This window comes from Alligator mississippiensis, chromosome 5, assembly GCF_030867095.1.
Source record: "Alligator mississippiensis isolate rAllMis1 chromosome 5, rAllMis1, whole genome shotgun sequence".
Taxonomy (NCBI): domain Eukaryota; kingdom Metazoa; phylum Chordata; order Crocodylia; family Alligatoridae; genus Alligator; species Alligator mississippiensis.
In genome coordinates this window covers 85,395,553-85,418,164 of record NC_081828.1, presented here as the reverse complement: position 1 = coordinate 85,418,164, position 22,612 = coordinate 85,395,553, and the positions used below count along the sequence as shown (strand labels likewise).

The window sequence follows — 22,612 nt, the reverse complement described above, 5'->3', positions numbered from 1 at the left end:
CAAAACCAAGGACAATAAGAAGTCCTTCTATAGATACGTAGGTAACAGGAGGAAAAACAGTGGAAACGTGAACCACTGCTCAATGCATCTGGACATCTGATCACCGACACCAAGGAGAACACTGAACTCCTGAATGAGTACTTTGCATCTGTATTCCACCAGTCTAAGAGTGATAGCCTGCTAAATGCAAATGTGACACAGAACAGTCACAGCAGAGATGATCACCAAGTAACAGTCAATGTACAGCTGGTAAAAGAACACCTAGAAAGGCTGGATATCCATGTCAGCAGGACTGGATAAACGCCATCCGAGAGTGCTGAACGAACTAGCCAAAGTCATCACAGAACTGCTGAGGGCCCAGAAGACTGTAAGGGAGCCAATGTTGTGCCTATCTTCAAAAAATGGAGGAGAGAGGACCCAGGGAACTCAGCCTGACCTCAACCCCAGGAAAAAATCCTCAAAAAATGTCTCAAGGAGTCCATATGCAATAAGCTAGTAGAAGGCAAAATTCTGAATGACAGCCAGCACGATTTTGTCATGGGTAGGTCATATCTGACTAACCTCATCTCTTTCTATGACCACCAGGTTACTCACCACCTGGATAAGGGAGATGAGGTCAACATCATTTACTTCGACTTTAGGAAGGCCTTTGACTTGGTGTCCCAGGAGGCTCTCAAGGTAAAACTAGGGGACTGTGGGCTCAAAAATTCAGTGGTCAGATGGGTGGGAAACTGGCTGCAGGGTTGTACCCAGAGAACACCAATAGATGGATCTGTGTCAACCTGGCAGCAGGTAGCCAGTGGGGTCCCCCAAGGTTTGGTACTTGGACCAGTGCTCTTCAACATCTTCATCAATGGTCTGGCTGTGGGGGTGAAAAGCACAGTGGCCAAGTTTGCTGATGACACTAAGCTCTGGGGAAGCAGGGCCATGCATAAGGGTAGGCTGACGATCCAGGCAGACCTAGACAGATTAGTTAGACAGGTGGATCAGAACCAGATGCTGTTCAACACTAAGAAGTGTAAAGTGCTCCATGTGGGGAGGAAAAATCCACAACAAACTTACAGGCTCGGGGGTGCTACGCTAGCAATCACCATATCTGAAAGGGACCTGGGGGTCATAATTGACCATAAAATGAATATGAGCCACCAGTGTGATACTACAGTTAGCAGAGCAAACAATACACTGGCACGCATCTACTGATGAATCTCAAGCAAAACTAAGGAAGTTATTCTCCCACTCTACTTGGAATTGGTGACACCGCAGCTGGAGTACGGCATCCAGTTCCGAGTGTCACATTTCAAGAAGGATGTGGAGAAGCTTAAGAGAGTCCAGAGAAGAGCCACTTGTATGAGACCTGAAGAGCAAGCCATATGAGGGAAGGCTGACAGATATGGGAGTGGTCAGCCTAGAAAAGAGAAGACTTCAGGGTGATTTGGTGACAGCTTACAAAGATATCAAGGGAGAATATGAGGGGCTAGGCAAACCAACTATTCACCAAAGTGCCCCAGGGGAAAACCAGGAGCAACGGTCATAAACTCCTAGAATAAGGTTTTGGACTAGATATAAGGAAAAACTTCTTCACAGTTCGTGGGATCAGACTTTGGAATAGACTCCCAGTGCAGGTGGTACAGGCACCTACCCTGGAGATCTTCAAAAGGAGACTGGAAACGCACCTTGCTGGGGCTATTTGACCCCAGCAGTCTTTCCTGCCCAGAGCAGGGGGCCTGGACTCGATCTCATGAGGTTCCTTCCAGCCCTAACTTGCTTTGAATCTGTGAATTTTTGAAGGCAAAGTTATTTAGTCAAATACAAGATGAGGTCCCCCCACCCCATCAGGATGGGAGTGTGGAGGAAGCTCCTCATCTTACAATCGTCTACAAGGAAACCTCATTAAATACATTGTTTATCATTAAACTGCTACCAAAAGCAGCATGTGCTCAATAATGGAAATCAACTATGAATTTCAAAAATTAAATCACAGTTTACATAACAGGTCAGGGAGCCTCGATTTAATCACCATTTTCTACACAAAGTACAATCTTGTTTGATACAACTTTTGTTCAAGGCTACAGAAACAGAATTCAGGATTGCCAGCATACGTTCTACATTTCTCTTTAGCCCAATGTTGAGAACTTTGGCTATGACAATTACATCTATTTTGTCATGATTTTGTTAAAAGATTGGCATCAGATTAGACCAGTTCTTGATATATTGCTCAAAGCAGTCCACTACTGAGTCTTACGGGAGAGTTAGTTTGGTTCCTCCTGCTTTCTTCAGAGCAGCTGCTGCAAAGTGGTTATTGTGGAACTAGTTTTCAATTTCAACAAAATTCTGCTCAAAATGTTTCTCTTTTGTTTCTATTGCCCTTCCCTCCTTGCATTTATACCCAGACCCTTCCCCCTTGCCCACATCTACTCCAACAATCTTCTATTCATTTAACTTACTGAAACTTTGCACTTTTAGAGAGGTAAGGGCTTAACTCTGTGTACACGTGACTTGCAGATAGAAAATGGGCTCAGGAGTAGGTAATCAGGTCTGTTCTCTCTCATCTTCATATAGTGATGTTAACAAGGATGTTATCTCTGGAGACACAAATTCACAGTTTGAGAACTGAAACTAAGCATCACAGAGATGCTTAATGGGATCCTCTAGACTGAGCATGGAGTCCCATTGGATACAGTGGTTTTCTTTAAATACAGTAGTTTTCTTTTACTAATCTATAGAGGAGCCTCTGGGAACCCCATAAGTTTGGGCCCCTGATACAGTCCATGGCCTGTTGTAATCTATTTATAAAATTTCTCTAAAAGGGGTATATACTATTTGAGGTAATATATTCATATCATTAGAAGCTATAATTCCTATTCCATGATGGAATCTTTAAAATTTAACATAGCTTAAATTAAAACTCTCTTTATATAGTTTTTTTTAAAGTGTCTCAACAAATATTTATATTTAATATTAACATTAAATTTAAAAAATCCAATTTAAAATAAAAAATCCAATTTTTTTAATTAAAAAAATTATTTCAATTTTTATCCACCCTGGAATTTTATTCAATTCAACCAACAGAGAGCATGATTAAAACCCCTCCCCCCACCTTTTTTTAAGGAAAAAATTTCATGTCCCAAGTCAAATCACCCAAATCAATTCCAATCTGAGCGAGTCATTCAAGAACCATATTTGGCTCTGCTATTGGCCAGCATCCTCCATCCCACCTGGGGCTTCAGATACTTCCAAATCCTTTGGTGGGAATCCTACATGCAGGTCCAAGCCTAGAGGCTTGGAGTTTGGATGCCCTCGAGTTTTGCTTGCCCTCAGCTGAATGGTCACAGGAGCAAGCTAGGGAGCAGTCTCCCATTTCCATAAAGTCAGCATATAGCTGAGATCTTCCCACTGGAAGTAAACATTGGAGGCTAACTACGTGTTACCCCTGCCACGTTTGTGGTTTTCCTCAGCCAGTAGGAAAACCACCTTGGTGGTCATGGTATTTCCCCTGCCAGGTAAATACAACTTTACTATTACACTGCATTTTTTTTCTTTAAGGAAAATTCAACCAACAGAGAGCTTGACTATAAGACACTTAAAAAAGAAAAGAAAAAAAAGAAAAAGAAAAATGTGTGTCCCCCAAGTCAAATCAGCCAAATCAACTCCCAATCCATGCGAGTCATTCGAGAACCATATGTGGCCTGTGATGGGATGGGGTCCTTAAGGATGGCCGTGATCTCCCAAGGCCCCTTGACCGTGCCAATTCGGCCCAATGGGCACCCTCAATTCTCACCCGCTATGTCTTTGATGGAAATATAAAATAGGGAGGCTGCCATTAAGTCCTCTTGGACATGGTTTGTTGGACTCTCTAAACCCCATGGGTTCCTGGACCCCTTGTGGGTCCCGTTTCACTATGGGTGTTTTGGGGCACCTTAGCCTTATGGGCTATATGTATGGCTCCAACCACCCCTTTACCACGCCCCAAGCCTTGCAGACAGTACTGGCGTTATCTTGCCTAGGCCTCGTTATAATTCAGCCCCTTGTCCTCACTGGGCTCTCTGCAGCCTTGTCTCTGTGCCCCTTGGCGCCGGGGTCTGTGCACCCCAAATGCCACGCCCTCTCCAGCACCGGAGTCTGTGCACCCCAAATACTGTGCCCTCTCCAGCACCAGGTTCTGTGCACCCCAAATACCGCACCCTCTCCAGCGCCGGGGTCCCCACGCTGTCGTGGGCCCCCAACAAGGCCTCCTCCTTCCCCAAATAGCCTCACCGAAACCGCCGGTCTTATAAAACTGCAAACAAAACATATATATATACACATAACATAATGAAGTGCAAGGGATGCTCTGCCCCTTTACAAGAGTAAAACTCCCTAATACTGGGTGCCTGGAGGCGAGGGCACCGTATGGGCTCCTGGTGCCCCATTAGCCCTAAGGGTAGCGTATCCAATGGCTGTAGCATCTCTGAGCCTTTCCTCCCTGAAGGCTCCTTCCCATTTGGCTGCCAGCAGGGAACTGGACTCCCAGGTCCCAGCCCTAGGGTTTATATGGGCGTAGGGCCCTGCCTCTTCCGGCCAGCTAACCAGGTGCAGGTGTGGACAATTCCCACATTAGCCAGTTGTCATGGCAACCCGTACCTGGGCTCCTATCTGGCCCTTTGTGTTCCCTCCCCAGGCAACCTCTGCTCTAATAGGAGCAGGCACCTTAGTGCCCTTCAACATGGCCCTACTATGGGCAAACATCCTCCACCCCCCCCCCCATGGGCTTCAGATACTTCCAACTCAATGAATTATATGGTAAATCATAAGCCTTTTGCTTTGGACTGTTACCATGCATAGTTTGTACCTGGCAGGGGAAATACTGTGACCACTAAGGCAGTTTTCCTAGTCGTTGGGGATAACCGCTTTTCTAGCATGGGGTAATACCCACGGAGGTAATGTATAGTTAACCTCCCACATTCATTTCCAGTGCGAAGATCTTGGCTTTATGCCCACTTTATGGAAATGGGAAGTTCCCCCCTAGCCATATGGCTGAGGGCAAGAGAAACTTGGGGGCATCTGAACCCCATACATCCGGACTTGGGCTTGCACATAGGATGCCCGCCAAATTATTTGGAAGCATCTGAAGCCCCAAGTGAGGGTGATGTTTTCCGGTAGTAAGGCCACATATGGTTCTTGAATGACCCACAGACTTGGAATTGATTTGGCTGATTTGACTCAGAACATGAAAAATTGTCCTTTAAAAAAAAGTTTGTATTATGCATAAGTAGGTGTCAAAATGCTACTTAAAAGTGTGTTTATAGAGTACCAGTTCTAAAACTTGCAGCAGTTTCAAAAAAGGCAAAATGTATCAATTATGGGTGATCTAAGCGTATAGGTACTACGTGCAAATCACTACAGCTATCTTCATTTAAGAAATTTTTTTTTTTTTCCAAATTTGTTCCTTACTTCCATGTGGTCAGGGAAAGTATGGTCCAACAGTAAGGAGGAGGGGAAGGAGCTGCAGGAGGAAAAACTTGTGGGGGGGGGGGGGGGGTAGAGGGGAAAGAGGCTACCTGATTCCCCAGATCTATTTTCCCTGCTGTAAGCAGTGGGAAGGGGACAAATTCAAGACAAATCTCCAATAATTAGATTCTATACCTAGAAGATTATATCAAATTTATAAAGTTTTCCATATAGAGAATCTAATTATAGTGGGGGTTGTTCTATAAATCAGGATCATCTTATATTAGAGTAAATATGGTATTGTGCTTCAACTTGGCAGCAAGTAGCATACTGGGAGAAGAATATGTACCTTGTGCATCTACAGATGCATCACAAGCAGGTCCAGGTAGGTGATCCTTTCCCTCTATGCAATGATGGTCAGACCACAGTTGGAGTACTGCGTCCAGTTCTGTGTGCCACACTTATATTATTTATTTATATTATTGGCCATCTATAAACTCACTGGGGGGACGAGCAGAAAATAGGCGAGGCTCTGTTTCCCCAGGGCACCACCTGGGATAACTAGGAATAACAGCCACAAATTGATTGAGAGTAGGTTCAGGCTTGATATCAGAGGCATTACTTTACGGTTAGGGCTGCCAGGCTCTGGAATGGGCTCCCAAGGGAGGTGGTGCTCTCCCCTACCTTGGGGGTCTTCAAGAGGAGGTTGGATAGATACCTGGCGGAGGTATTATGATACCAGCACTCGTTCCTGTCCAGGGCAGGGAGTCGGACTTGATGATCTGTTCAGGTCCCTTCCAAACCTAGAAACTATGCATATATGCTGGTCTTGTAGCTGGGCCCACATAACTGCAAGAGGGTATTTCAAAACATAGCACAGTCAAGACATTCAATGTACAATACAACTACTAAAACTGCACCCTTGCTATTCCAGATGTTTGAAGCTAGCCAAGTATTTTCAAATCTAGCTAAGGTTTAATATTATTTTATAAATAAAATTCTAAAAAGCAAATCCAAGAAATTTGGTTTTACAAAAATAAAGATACACATATCCTGGAAATCAGCTACACCATTCCACTGTAACTCTGCAATATATAGGTTTGGGCTGTTGTATTTATTAAAAAGAACATTTTTAGAAGCATGTTAAATCAGATATCCCTCTGAACTACACTCCTAGATTTATAAAACCTGATTTCTATTAAGCAAATTCTTTACTTGCTTAGATAAATGCCCTAAGCCATATTGAGATCATGCAAACAGCAAAAACTATTAAAAATTATTAAAATTAGCCAAAAGTCCATGCTGACTATACATTAACAAAATTAAAGGGCAATGGGGCCTTACTGCACATCACTTTCCACTGAACATCTGTCTACATGACCAAACTTACTGGGCATGTCTACTTAAGATGCTGACCGCAGTCGCCAAAAACTAATGTGCAGTAGCGCATCACAGCATGGACAGTGCTAATATGCTACTGCACAGTATTATTAGACTACTGCACAGTAGTATCACTTAAAAGACATTTGCCGGTGCTAATGCACAGTAACTCCATTTACCGCACATTTATTTAGTATTTGTTAATACAAGTACTAAATAAATGCACAGTGGCGTCTCGTGTAGATGCACCCACTATGTAGAGAGCTAAACTTTAGTAAGTTAGCCCTGCTTTACTAAGGGGTAAAATACCATATTTTAGTTTTCTCATTCTGAGGAGATGGGTATGGGGAGAGGGACAATTATCCCACAGCAGCTTTTTTTTTTTTATATATATATTAAATATTGATTTGTTCATACCTGTTAGCAATGGTACTTTTCAAATATACCTTTAAGCTACAGAGAAAGAGTAAACAGAATTATGTTATTTATGAGATGCTTAGTAAATGCTGAAAATTACAAAACTTTAAATACACATCTAACATATCTGTATTATGGAAGTACCACTTACTTTCCATAGCTGAGCTATAGTTGAATTTTGCACTTAAAACCAACGTAAACACTTTGGTACTTGAAGAATACCAAGTATATTCCTCTTATCAACTACAGTACTGAGTTGGCAAGAAAAAGAGCTAAAATTAGTTTAAATGTCCTGTATAAATTTTATCATAGGTATGATAATTCAAAGCAGAATAAAAAGATTCCAATTCAAACTGAACACTAATCTTGAAGAATTTAGGTACCACACTATCAGCAACGTAACATTCAAAATTCAATATCTTTTTGTGATTTATGTCAAGATTTATTTAGGTTCTCTTCTGTTTGATCTCTTTGAGGTAAAAGGCCTATTATACTGAATTATAGCTACAAGTTAGTACTATTTGTTCACACACTTGACAACGTATAGAAAAACTATGCTCCCATTATGACATCTTTAGATCAACCCATCACATTCCTGAAACTTTAACACACAAATGCAAACCAAGATTTTTTTTTTAAAGCATTTACTAGGAATGACTAAAAAGCACAAGAACTTAAAAGACTAACAAGACAACAGAACATATTAGAATATCTCAAACCATCACATCCAGCACCCTACAGTAAAATATAAAGTCCTAAGCAAAAGGACCCTTAGTATAACAATTTACCATTTGTGGCAATTTTTTAGAAAGAAAAGCTCCTTTTAGTTCATATGGCGGAAGTTAGTGAGGAAGTTTTTAGTGAGGAAGTTCATGGTTCTATAGCTTCCATAAGAACATACTAACGATTCTTAAAATTGCCTTCCTTTTTTGCTAACTTAGCCTCATTTTGTAAAGTCAGGATAAGCAAATGGATATGCAACTGTTTAACTTTACCCAGAAGTAGTTTATTTTATCTTTGAACTTAATATACAAAAGTAACTACTCAAAACTAGTTTATCAGATTTAATTCTATGAAAATGCAACAGTGATATTAACGAGCATGAAAATATTATTTTTTTTACTCTATCACCTTGTAAGTGCCAGAGAAGAACATGATTTGAGCCAGAATAAAACTTGAGTATACTTTTAACTTCCAAGTCAGGAGTTTAAGTTATCTCCATCCCCTCCATTCTGCTCTCCAGGAATAAAATCTAGAAACCAATACAAATTTAAACCAAAAGTAGTAACTTGAGTCTTTTGTCCAAGAAGCCTCCACAATTGTCTCAAAAGAAACTGTAGTACTTAATAGTAACAACAATTCTGGAATGCAACAGTACTGACCAAAGATCTTAAACTGGATCAGACCCTACCACATCAAACATCCATATACACACAGAGACACACTCCTTGTTCTGAAGAGCTTAAGATAGAAGCTAGTCCCATGCTCGGACTGATGCAAGTGTAGGAGACAAATTTAAGTGAAAGTGTGACACACAGGAAACGAAAACAGGGTCACAATTCTGTATATATACACAAAATGCATATATATTTTCATAGGCACACACTTGAAAAAAATCTGCCCACTTTCAGGTAAGCAACAACAAAGTGAAAAATCACAGTGTAACACAAAGGATCAATCTAAATATCAATTTGAAGTATTTATTCCAAATTATGAATGTGGATAAATCCATATAATTAAACCAGATTTTGCTTAATACAGGTATTCTTAAAATTGAACAAATTACCACCATAGGAAAAACAAATATATTGTCTATCAAATATTACGTATGTATATGTTACTAAAAACACATTTTTTAAATAACTAAAATCAGAATCTCTCTCATAACTCCTGAAAATATGCGTTTTGGTAAGAGGGGGAAAAAAGGGTGACAACCAGCTCAGTCCAGCAGCTGAGCCTTAAATAGATATTATGACAGAGTGGGGTGGAGATTGAAGCATGAAGAAACCTCTGACAGTGTCAGAGAGGGACAGAGAAGGCCATAGTAGGCATCTTCATATTTAATATCTATGAGCCAACAGGTTGGCACTAGGCAGGGTGTAGGGGAGGCAGAGCCCCATATTTGCACGCCAGGAGCCAGGACTGTCAAGCATCACTGAACTGGTAGTATATGGGGGTTGGTAAGTGAACCAGGGCAGAGTCTGTAGAGTAATGTAATCTTTAGGGTGACTCTATAGTTAGTTTTTGTTTTGTTTTGGGAATTTTTTAAAGATAAAAGTGCCTCAAGCAATGCTAAAAAGGTCAATACCATATAAGTATCAGCTGTAGTAATATACAATGGAAACTTACATTAGGCATAAAACTTTTAAGTGATGCAAACTCTTGGTTACATAATCATCTCTAGTATTTCCTAATTTCTTGTTGTCAAATTATTTCTCACTAATTTTTTTAAGCAGATAATTTTTACCAAATTTGTTTATTTACCAGATCTGATTAAAATATATTTTTACTATTTACATTCACAAAATCATTTAAAAAAATTCTTTCCTCTGAAAAGGCTTACTATTATAAGGACTTTGTGGTTAAAATATGTTGTACTACATTTGGTTCTGCTTTTGTGCTAAGAAGTCATCATAAACCAGATATACCACCAACACACTCTCTTTTTACGCTGTATTTTTAATCAGCAATATCTATAAAAACAACAGTTGATTGAGAAAATTCTTAATATACTTTTAATTTATGTAAGGAATCCATTCAATACAACAACACAAAGTACTTACCCTTCTAACCTGACATCAGGTAAAGATCTGTTCAGTGCAATCATTTCACTTGCCATTAAATTAAACTGATTTATTTTAAACATTTCTTTCATTTTTTCTTGATCCTCTTTAGGAATGACAACAGGCTTTCCCATTTCTCCTGGACCTTCATGGGGTTTTTGTATTGGTTCTGGAACTAAGAATAAACGAGTTACACTATTGAACTTCCCCTCACTTTTAAATTTTTTCTCTATTCTGGACCTGTAAAAAAATACAGGCAATGTTAGTTTCCCTGTTAGTTTTTGTTTTACAAAATCATACTTAATGCAGTAATGTTTCATAGTGCTATACCAGTGATTCTCAGCCATGCTGCAAGATCCTTTTAAGGATGAAAGGGCAGGGTGGAGGGGAAGGGGGTGACATGCAATATTAGCAATTAGGTATACAAACACCTACACATGATTCACAAGATAAACCCATAGATTTCAACTGAAGGACTGTTCAGATCGATAAATTTATGCTAGTTAGAGCAGCAAACTTATTTCTTCACTACTTTCTTTCTTGCACAATTTCACAAGAGCAAATGAACACGAGGTTGTGTTTTATACCTACCAGTATGATACAGACTAAATTTCTTTGCTGAAGTTATAAAATGGGGGTGTGTGTGTGTGTGTGTGTGTGTGTGTGTGTGTGTGTGTGTGTGTGTGCGCGCATGCGTGCATGTATAAATGACAACTGATTCACTTAGACTGATCGCTAATAAAATAAGACTTTCCATTCTGCCAGGCAACATCATTTAAATTCATTTTTTAAAACAGTCCTCCTCTCAGTTTTAGCAGAATTAAATTAACAAACACAACACTGGTATTAAACAATAGTAATTTGATGCCAATGGCTTACGGAATGAAACACAAAACAAGAATATATATTTTTTTATGTTTGAGAAAGTAATAAAAATTTAAAAAAAAACAAACAACAAAGAACCAAAACTGAGCTATGAAAGTTATCAGTGCTCCTTTATGAACATGTCATACTATTTTTTTTAAATCAGGAAGTTAACCTTTATACGACAAATTAGTACCAAGTTATTTTGAACATAAATTAGTATTAAAATTACAATCAATAGTTTTGTGCAACCCGACAGAATACTAGCTAATTAAGGTGGCATGCTCTTCCCATTACTTAGACCTTGAAATGCACTGTCATTTTTTGGCTAAGTGTGACAGCTTGCAACAGGTGCAGTAGTGACCGCAAAGTTTAGGTCACTAGAATTTTTTATTATGAAAAATTCTCATAAGGTTTTTTGGTTTTTGTTTTGTTATTAGAAACTCTCATATTGTTTGCAGCAAGCCTCTGATGTTTGACAGGGAGAAAACCCACGGAGCAAAGAAGCACCGTTTCTTTGTTCCATGAAATTTGTTTTTTTTTGATGGAAAGACAAGCTGTTGAAAACTGCCAGCCAGTCAGTCCGCCCACCTAATCTCTGTTCAAACTTTTGACAGAATTAATCCTACAGAACCAGAATGCCTTTCATAATCATGTTTTAAAATTAGCAAGCAAAAAACGTTGATTTACTGCATGTATTGAATGCATCTTCCCCAAAAGAAAATAAAGGTGACTCACTAGCAGATAGATATTAAAACATGATGGATAATCTTGAGAGGATCCAGAGGATGGCCACTCATATAGTTAGGGACCTGTAGGTAAGGCCCTATGAGGAGAGATCGAGGTACCTGAATGTCTTCAGCCTCCGCAAGAAAAGGCTGAAAGGTGATCTTGTGGCCATCTACAAATTCATCAGGGGAAGCGGGGGGGGGGGGGGGTGGCAGCGGGGAGAGGACAGCAAGGGATAGGAGATGCTCTGTTTACCAAGGCAGCCCTTGGAGGAACTAGAAATATCAGCCACAAACTGACAGAGAGCAGATTTAGATTAGACATCAGGAAGAACTTCTGTACTGTAAGGGTTGCCAAAATCTGTAATGGGCTCCCAAGGGAGGTGGTACTTTCCCCTACCTTGGGGGTCTTTAAGAGGAGACTGGACAAGCACCTGGCTGGGGTTCTCTCACCCCAGTGCTCTTTTATGCCTGGGGCAGGGGGCCAGACTCGATGATCTGCTGAGGTTCCTTCTGACCCCAATATCTATGAATCTATGCTAAATGACAACTAGATACACCTTGAACACTATATATTATACTTCCATATTTTCCAATGTATATGATAGGGGAGGCCCAAAATTAAGGCTGGTCTTATAACCAAAGCTACATATTACCATCATCTTTATTATAAACAGCAACAGCTATCATCATCATAAAGAGTTGACCAAAATTCAAATCATATTTGTTAGAAGTTTTCCAGTACCTTTTTGTTTTGAGGCAGTGACTCATATTTAAAAAACCAAACCAACCCAGTATCTTTTTGCTAACTAGGAGGGTATTTAAGTTTATTCAATAATCAACCTAATTTTTACCAGAATTTTTTTTTTTGCTTTTTTATATTTGACAAAGGTGAATGACAATACTTATTTACTAGGATGTTTATCAATTATTTATGTTTAGATAATGGAAACCAAACTTCAATGAAAAAGTAAAATACCAAAAAAATACTTCGCAAAAATAATACTCTTAAAAGTACTGGATACCTAAGAAAACAAGGCTATTAGAGCACGCTTTATATTTTAAAATTTAGTAAAATATTATTTACAGTAACTAAGTTGAACTATTTCTAAAAGTCACATTCTTCAAAGATTGCATAACTTGTAAATCAGCCTCTCATATCTCAATTTTATTTATAGATGAGAACAGCTTCCTGCTGTTTCAATTCCCAACCAATTTCTCAAGTGTGAATGAGCCAGTCATTGAACTGAATAAACTGAATGAAGAAAGTGTTGTATTTCTTCTATAGCTTCAGAAGAGACTACTGTACAATCAGATTACAGATTCTTAGCCAGCAACTTCTGCTAATTCAGTAGGATGTTTAGGTCTCTGGTAGCAAATATTTCCTGCATTTTATTTTTAAACATAAATTGTATACCCCTCCAAATGCAGGACTCTAAATGTTAATACAGAACTTCATGGTTGGGATGATATTTGGGGAGCACAAAAGCACAGAAATAATTCCTGGCTGAACATGGACCTTAATGCTCTTCTCCCAAAATTGGGAAATCATGGCACAATGCTAAAATAGGTAATGGCTTGGGAAAAGTACAGCATGCACAAAACGTCAAAGGAGTTTGGAGGTCTCCAAAGCAACACATCTAGGCATGCCATCAATGATGCAGTAGTTCTAAAGAAGAAAAAACCTTAAATTAAGAGGCAGGTTTCACACACCTAATGCATCCATGTCTTAACCAACTCCTAATAAGGACAAAAGCCTGGTTTTAATGATACCCCAAGCTTCAACTTAGAATTTTTCCCCATTTGATATGAATAGCCTCTGAAAGTCCCTGAAGATTTTTAGTCTTTTCTTGCTTAAAGAAATTATCTCCTTTTTATTTATGGTAGGGGCAGGCAAAATAATGGCCTGCAGGCCGCATCCGACCCACCAGGCAAATTCATCTGACCAGCAGGCACCCACCAATTAATTGTACCCCAGCCAAATTAATTGTTAATTGTAAGGTCCCAGCTCAGCCAGCACATATAGCTTCTGGGTAAGGCTGCTGCTGCCAATGCTGTAGCCGCTGAGGGAATCTGTTCACCTTCCTCGGCCTTCAGCTGCTCCTTCTGTCCCTGCTGCAGTGTTCACTCTGGGCACCAGGTAGGAAAGTGGCAGGGGAGGGCAGGAAGAGCTGGAGCTGGGCAGAAGTGCAGAGCATGGGGCTGGGGGCTAGCAGAAGCTTGTAGCCCATGACCAGGGGTGTGGCAGGAGCACAGAGGTCAGGTGGGTAGGGTGTGGTTGTGTGAGGTTTGTGTGGTGTGAGGGAGGGTAGAAGAGTGTGGGCACCCCCCTGAAACACCCCCCCCCCGATGGCACACAGCCCCTGGTGCTGGTAGTAGCAGCAGGTGGTGCTGGGCCCTCAGGGTGCTCATGGCACGTGCAGGCAGAGCCCATCAGCAGCATGTGGATCTGGTCAGTTCTGAGAGCTGCACACAGCAGCAGGGAGTGGAGCCAGACTGGCCTGCCTTCATCACGCAGGACTCATATGTAGCTCCTGGCACTCGCACATGCCCAGGAGGAAGCCCTGCACAATGGAACTGGCTGCCTGCCCTGCTCCCTGCTACCACATGCAGCCACGGGGACTCCATCAAGAAGCAAGAGGCAGGGCTCCCCCCTACTTCCAATAGTCCCAGCAGCTACATGTGGCAGCAGGGAAGGCAGCTGGCTCCATTGTGCCAGCTGGCTTCCCTGCTCCCTGGCTCCATGCCAGCTGCCTTCCCTGCACCCTCCCTCCCTCCCTCTCTTCCCCACCCCTGCTGGCATACAAGTGCTGAGATCTGCACATGCCCCACAGGGAGCTCCATGCGATAGAGGGGAGCTGACCTGGCTCTGCTCCTTGCTGCCATGTGCAGCTCCCGGAAGCAGCAGGAGCCACACACCGCTGTGGGGCTGTACCTGCATGGGCCATGAGCATCCGGTGAATCTGCCACCTGCTGGTAGGAGCTGTGCATGGGGGGAATGCATGCAAGGGTTCCCCAAATCCTCCACACCCTACCTCACACTCCACTAGCACCACACATCCACACCCTGCCACATACCCTAAACCTCCCCACAAACAGCCACACTCCTTCAAACACATACCGACACATCCCCAAACATACACACACTCCCCCACTCCCAACCACAATCCACACACACAATATACATGAGTAAGACTTTATTTTTGAGTTTTAATGCAATCATCTAAATATCCAATATGCAAACAAAAATCATGACAACATTTTTTTGAAATAAAGTATGTTAAAGTAGATGGTTGACTTTCAGTATATGATGTGTTTGTTTTCTGGTTCCAAGATGGCAACATCCCCACTTCCCAAAAGGAGTACTTCCAGGAGCAAGGGGAGGGACTTCCAATGGCAAGAGTCAGGGATTAGGAGACAGGACTTCCAGTCCCAAGATGGCAACTAGGGGGCAGGGTACCTGCCAAGGGGCAGGGCTACCCTTGCAGCCTTTGACAGCTCACCAACACTCATTAATAGGGGTGCACCAATAAAGATTTTTTGGGCAGATACTGATGTCCGATTACTGACCACACATATTGGCTGATACCAATCCAATTGCCAATATGCATATTGCTGCTCAGCAGCTTGGAGACCAGCATCCAGCTGGTAAGTCTGTTGGAGGGAAGGGGCAGATCAAGGCTCCTGTGGTGAGGGAGGGAGTGGGGCTGGGGCAGGATCAGGCATTGCCCAGCTGGAGTGGGCAGAACGGGGCGCAGGACAGAGCCGGCGGCTCGTCTGGGTGACGCTGGGAGCAGGGAGGAGGGGCAGCTCCCACCATGGCGCGCACCTGGGAGAGGCATGGGAGCGCACGCCCCCGGATCTGTGCCCATAGTGAGGGCAGACTGCTGCTGTGCCCTCAGGGCCAAAGGCTGCGCCAGTCTCTTTCTGGTGGCTGTGCTTGGACTGAGTGGGGCAGGGTGGGAAGCAGCAGCAGCACTGGGAGGGAGACTATGAGGGGGGCTAGAGCCACCCCAAAATTCACTGTAGATCCCGTTCCCAGCACTGCTGCCACCTGTCCCACCCCACCTAGCCCGAGAGCAGCCACCAGGAAGAGCCTGGCGCAGCCTCTGACTTCGAGCATGCAGTGGCAGCCTGCCCTTGCCCCATGCACAGATCCAGGGGTGGGGGGGCCATGCGCCCCCCTATACCTCCCCTGGAGTGCACATAGCAATGGGAACTGCTCTGCACTCATCCTGCACCCCTCCCCAACCAGGCTACGCAGTGCCTACCCCGTCCCACTTCCTCCCTCACTGGAAGCCTCAATCTGCCCTCCCACGCCCCTTCTCTCCCCCACGCCCCTTTCCCCACACAGACTTACCAACCAGACTCTGCTTTCCAAGCTTCCATGCTGCACTCCTGGCCACGTGCATGCTGAGGCTGTACACTTGTGTGTGTCATTTATCAGCTACATTATTGGCCACTTTAGCCAACAAAAGCCGACTGCCGATAATGTCAATTTTCCCTTTATCAGTGCCATGGGTGACTGGTGCCTCCTGAGTCAGTGACCAGGCCAATCCTGCCAACTGGGTGGGGGCCCCCCCTGTGGCCGATCCCACCTACCTGCAAGTGGCAGCGGTGCACTGCTGGCACTTCCGGGTGAGCACGATCAGCCGTGGGGGGACCACTTCTCCTGAAGCCCCCACTCCTCAGCCAATGCTCTCAGGGAGGTCACAAGCGCTCTCGCCTGCCCCCTCTGCCCAGGAATGCTGGCTGTCAGGGGGTGCACCAGTGCTCTCAGGGGGTGCACGTGTACCCCCTATGCATTGCCACTGTCAGTGCCGATACGATATGGAGCAATGCATCAGTGCACCGCTACTCATTAAAAGCAGCCCTCCAGCTAAAATAATTGTCTATCCCCGATTTAGGGTGTGGAGACAAGTTTCTCAAGAAATGGGGAAAAGAACACTAAGGAAAATTTATGTAGCTGGAAATCTGAAGGCACCTTAATCATGAAGGTGGAATGAAGCCTCCAATAAGAAACCTATATGATATGATAAGATATGATATGATACTATGATAAGAAACCTATAACCATATCATTATACCAGTGGTACCCACTCTTTCAGTGCTGTGGGCCAGATGTGTGGCACAGGCCCCCCATATGCCCCAATGGATCACCCATACACTCTGATTGGGTCCCAATCTAGCATGCAGGGCCACACTATCTGGCCTGCTGGGCTCCTAATGGGTCTGGAAATTGGCAGCAGGGAAGCAGCAATTAACACTGCCACTGCTCCCCTGCTGCCAAATTTCCAGACTTGTTTGGAATCCAGTGGGCCAGATAACATGACTCCTTGTATTAGATCTGGCCTGCAGGCCAGAGACCGAGCATCCTTGCACTAAACTCACTCAGTCTCAAGGCAAACCTAATTACTGATCCAAAAAAAAGCCTTTCAGATCTCAACTGTTCAAGGAAATCTTGCTTGAAGAGTCTTGCAGAGTGGGATTCAGCAGCCTTAGGTATCTGAGTGCAGCTATAAACAGGGCTGACAAAGCAAGGGAAGACAAAGCATGAGGCTTCCTGTCAGGGTCCAATATGTTGACAGTGAGGGACTGTCTGGAAGACTAAGACTTTTCTTCCTAATAAATACTGTTTTGCTTTTTAAAGCTAGCTGGTCACTGATTAAACTGAGAAGAGTGTAGACACTAAACTTATCGAAGTGAATACAAGGAATCTACAACTTGCATGTCTAGTCTGGAGAGGGGGACACATCTCTTTTTGAAAAGAAGCCCTTATTAGAAATCTAACACCCAAGAGGGGCACACACCAGGGCTGCCCATGGCAACTTTTCAGAGCTGCAGCCCAGAACAATCCAGATTGTGTCTAAGGTGGGCCAGTGTTCCAAGCCAACCACTGCCACTACCTTCTCCCTAACCCCTCCAAGTCCATGGCATGGATGCAGCTACCAGGCCACAGTGCTAGTGAACCCCCATGATGCTAATACCACCAAGGCCCTCCAGCTCCATGGGCCAAAACCAGTGGCTTCACAGGCTGTATGCGACTGACCTGTGCTCTAGATCAGAGACTGCAAAGGGGCCAGGAATGCAGTTTATCTGGAAACTGTGATAAAAATACCATGAAGGCAAAAGATTATAAACTTCATTGCTGAACAAGGAAATTTTTCTACACTTCCCTGCCTGCCATCTGACACCAACAGAGAAGAAATCCTGCTTGATCTGCACAAAAAAAACCCAACCTCGCAAAGACACTCGTGGACCCAGAGGGACAGATTTCCAGCTTCTGCTTCCTCTGTACAAAAATGAAGTTTATTTCATACATATGGGGACTTTTTACCATCTTGAACTTTCCCTGAGCCTGATGAAGGGCATGTGAGCCCAAAAGCTTGCAGAAAAAGATAGTTTTTTTTGCAATTTCTCAGTTGGTCTAATAAAAGATATCATTTCTGAACCAAGAGTTCTAGATTTTTGCATGAAAATAGAAACTCATTCTGAAACACCGCTTTTAGGAGCAAAGAGACTTGAGAGGTTGAATTACCCTTTCTGTAACTGCAATCAGAACTACTGCCATCACATAGATCCCTGGCTAAAAGACTGAAGACAAGCCCCAGATTTAAGATACAGAAAGATATTCTAGTCCTTTATTCACAGCTTCAGTAGCAAACCGTTTCCTTCATATCATCCATTTGAGAACCAGTGTAGACTAGTGGTTGAGAATGGATCTACACTAGTGAGAAGGTTATCTGGATTGGAATGGAAGGCACAAGCGTCCCCTGCTTCTGAAACACGATACTTAAAGAAAGAGCTAGTTGATATCAGCCATAAAAGATATGGATACGTACAGTGACAAATCCACATTGGAGATTATCAATGAAGTTTGCTTGATTAAACTTAATTTTTCTTTTGAATGGCTATCAATGGAAAAGGAGCAAAGTGCATTGTGCTGGCACTTTGTTTATCAAATATAAACAAAAAGCCTTCCCAGTGATCACAACTTTGACATGATAGAGAGGCTAGTGTACTACCAATGACTTTGAGAGCAATGATGTCTGGAGTTTTGTGCTCCTGATAGGTCAGGTGCAAGGTTTTCAAACTAAAAGAATAAAAAAAAAAAAAAATTATAAAGTCCTCAGCAGTGAAGCAGGTCTGTTGATGAAAGAATACTTCACAATGGCTGCAGAAGCAGATCAAGGCTACAGTGGAACAGAAACTTCTGGTCATTTAGGTTTTTCCTTGCCACAGCATTAAAGTCTGCCTCCTTGTGAAGTATCATAGATACTAGGGTCGGACGGGACCTCAAGAGATCATTGAGTCTGACCTCCTGATGCACAACTGTAGCCCCACCTTAAGGAGACACACACAGGTGTCTTCCTTCAATAGCAAGTCCTATAGTGATGAGGGAATGGCAATGGGTGCAGGTACTAAGGCTTACCAAAAGCTCCTCATCACAGACAATGTTTGTACGATGATCATTTTGTACTTGGAACTGAGACAGGTGTGCAATTCCACAATTGCAATCATGACTAACTAGGACTATTTAGAATCTACTTTGTTCACTCCATATGGGGAAAGGGATAGAAAAGTTGCACTAAACAGAGCCTGTCTCATTTTACCTGAAAGAAAACTGTGTCCATTAGGATGGCTCTCTGTAGTACAAATCAAGTAATGAAGTTTGGAACCTGAAACATCTACATCTAGATGATCAACCCTAATAGTAACTGACCAACGCGAAGGACAGCACTAGTGGCCAGAGTATTTGCATGATTTGATACTGACTTGACTACACTTTGTGAGACCAGAAGGCTATTTCACAGAGCATGGCAGTCACTACATTTTTTGGAAAGGGAAAACTAAAAGATAAATACACCCACAGCGTTGTTTCTGTTGTCGAGACCAAGATTGTTACTCGGATGCTGGAGTATTATTGGTAATCTCATGATCCTTCATCTTCAACTGACTAATAGGCAACATTCAACAGTCAGAGCTGACCCCTCGATACAGATGAAACAAAAGAACGTTATTCTAAACGACTGCTGGATGGATATCATCATGTAATACATTCAGTCTCCTCCATTTGTACAAAACAAAAGAAGCAATCTAGGAAGAGACTGAACATCAAATGCCTGAAAAGACCCGGCCAAAAAGGATCATCTCCATCAGTGCTTCACCAAGAAAATTTTCAAACTCCCCGATGATCCTGACACCACATGATCACTGAGAGAGCCAAGACAGGCAGCCATGAGGTGTGGTAAGAATCTCTACACTTTTCTAAAAAGAGATATCAAGACTGGTTTACTGAGAATGACAAGGAAATTCAAGCTCTCATTGACAGAAAAGAGGGCCTTCAAAGCTTGGCAGAATGACATCAACTCTGAACAGAAGCAAGAAACTTATCACTACAGTAAAACAGAGACCCAGATGAATATTTAAGAACAAAAAAAAATGATGGGAGGACACAGGGAAAAAAAAGATTTAAAAGTTTGCCACAGGTCATAACATGCAGTTTCTTCAGGCACAACCAAAGCTACGTATGGCCCAAGCTAACAAGAAGCCATGTCTGTGAGTGTTGTTCCCAAGGATGGAACAACACTCTGTAAACACAGCTCCACCACCACCAACACGCTGGTCAAATACCAGCTAAAATGTATAGGTTAGGTGGAAAAAAAAACTTGCTTACCAACTACACGTAGTTGTTATGAAAATTTGGAAACATGAACAGATTCCCAGTGACTTGAGAAATGCCAGAATTATTACCATATTCAAAAAATGAGATAGATCATATTGCAGCAATTACCATAGTACAGTCAAGTCCTTGTTTTCCGGAATTCTACTAGCCATCATACTCTATTAACTGGCACTGCACTGCTGCCGCCATCCACTACTCCATGCTGCCACCGCATGCAACCACCGCACACCGCTGCCGCGCCACCACCATCCACTACCTGCACCACTGCCACATGCAACGCCCCCCCTCCCCCGCCCCATACAGCCGCTGCTATCTGTGCGGACCGGGAGCAGTCCGAGGCCCTTTTTTCACGCGGCAGGCTGTGGCCAGCAGCCCGGACATGCCGGGTCGGGGAAGGTAGGCGGCACGCTAGAATTAGGTACGGACGCTTAGTGGTTGATTTAAGATTATTTTACTTACACCGAAGATGGTCACGGTGCAGGCAGCAAAACTTGCTTGAGTTGCAGTTACAAAACAAAACAAAACTCGAACCTGCAGAACATGAGGGTACGTCGCAATGGGGTTTCGGCGACAGGAAGATGAACAAAAACCTCGAGAGTACGTCGCAATGGGGTTTCGGCGACGGGAAGATAAACCTGCAGGACTCGAACCTGGGTAGAGCTCTGGATTCACTCACACGAAGTTTGCTAGGCTCCGTGGAACTTTGCGCGCAGGGAAGGGTACGTTGAGGGATCAGGCAGCGACGGGGAGAGGTGAGAGGTTGATCAGAACCCTATAGCCTTCTTGAGATACACGCTGGGTCCGATAGGCTCTGCAGTGCTTAGAGATCTTCACGAGACATGAAGTTCTCTTCTTCCTGATAGTTGTGGAGTCCTCCAACTTGGGTGGAAACCACTCAAGCCTCTTATATGGCTAGCAAGCCAATCGCTAGCCGCCACGTAGGAATAATTTAGAACTGGCCAATAGTGGGGCACAAATTTAAATACAAATGGCGGGAACTCCTTGCAGCGTGCATTTCTCTTTTTGCAACCTAGAAATGCACCCTGCAAAGAAAGCTACAAGTGGCGGGAAATAATTTAGCAGTGCCGAAGCGCACACAAACAAAAATCACACCCTTGGGTTGTAACACTATCCAGCACCCTGCGCCGCCGCTGCCGTGTGAAAGCTCCCCCCTCCAGCTCCAGTATTTTTACATAACTGGCACCTGGCGTTCCCCACTCATGCCGGATAATGGACATTTTACTGTATTATACTACTATTCATATCTGGGAGAAGTCTTGCCTGCATTCTCCTCAGTAGAATTCCCTTTTGTTCCTGAGGGGATTCTACCCGAGTCCCAATGTAGTTTCAGACCCCTCAAAGCCACAATAGATTTGTTTTTGTAGCTAGACAGCTGCAGGAGAAGTGCCACAAGCAACATAGCCTTCACTGACCTAAGGACTTTGATTCAAGAAAAAGGAGCCATATGGAAGATCCTGATGAGATATGGATACCTGCCAAAATCTGTAACCACCATGAGACTCCTTCATGATGACATGACAGCAATTGTCCTAAGCAATGGCTCAAAAACAGACCCCTTCACTATCAGAACTAGGGTAAAGCAAGGATGCCTGATTGCACCAATACTTTTTTCCACCTATACTGCAGGTATTTTGCATCTAATTGCATAATTGTGTAGTGTAACCACTCAACTGAAGAGCTCCAGGTCACTCTTGATTGCTTCTGTGAAGTCTATGAAATACTTGGCTTCACTGGCAACTTCACAGAAACCAAGATCCTTTGCCAACCCACCCCAAACCAACCAGCTGCTCCTCCACATATCTAAGGGCAATCTATGGAGGATAGTGAGCATTTCCCCTACCTAGCCATCTTTTCCAAAAACTGAACATAAAGATATTCAATATTGGATAAAATCTGCCACTGCTACCTTTAGACATCTCTGAAACCATGTTTTCAATGACATCAGGATCCAATTCAAACTTCTTGTCTATCAAGCTGTTGTGATTCCTCTACACTACCACCAAACACTACACCACATATACAAGTTTCCTCTTGAGGAGAGCACAAGGCATATAGCGTTCTCAAAGGCCTTCACGAGGAGGTTCAGATACTAGAGAGATCACGGTAGTATAACACTTAAATAGATCAATAGCAGGTTCTTCTGAATTCTGTTTCTTTTTTAAAAGCTGTACAGAGAAAGAGATGAGTGCATACACATTTTAATTTAAATCTTATCTGATGAACAGGTCAAATCCCATTTTATGTTGTCTATTCTTATTTTTATTCCAAACAGTAATCAAGAAAAAGGAAGTATACAAAAATAGATC

At 43.0% G+C, this 22,612-nt stretch overlaps 1 protein-coding gene across 3 annotated transcripts in view; it reads right to left on the bottom strand.

The window, feature by feature from the left end:
- GALNT1 (polypeptide N-acetylgalactosaminyltransferase 1) overlaps window positions 1-22,612 on the bottom strand; it is a 220,396-nt gene that overhangs the window by 80,707 nt on the left and 117,077 nt on the right. For 2 of the 3 annotated variants that reach the window (XM_059728581.1, XM_006269681.4), the window contains one exon: window positions 10,008-10,182. The exons of the other annotated variant lie outside the window; for it this stretch is intronic. In XM_059728581.1, the coding sequence (XP_059584564.1) occupies window positions 10,008-10,182 (175 nt within the window). The remainder of the gene's footprint in view (window positions 1-10,007; window positions 10,183-22,612) is intronic. 3 annotated transcript variants of the gene reach the window in all.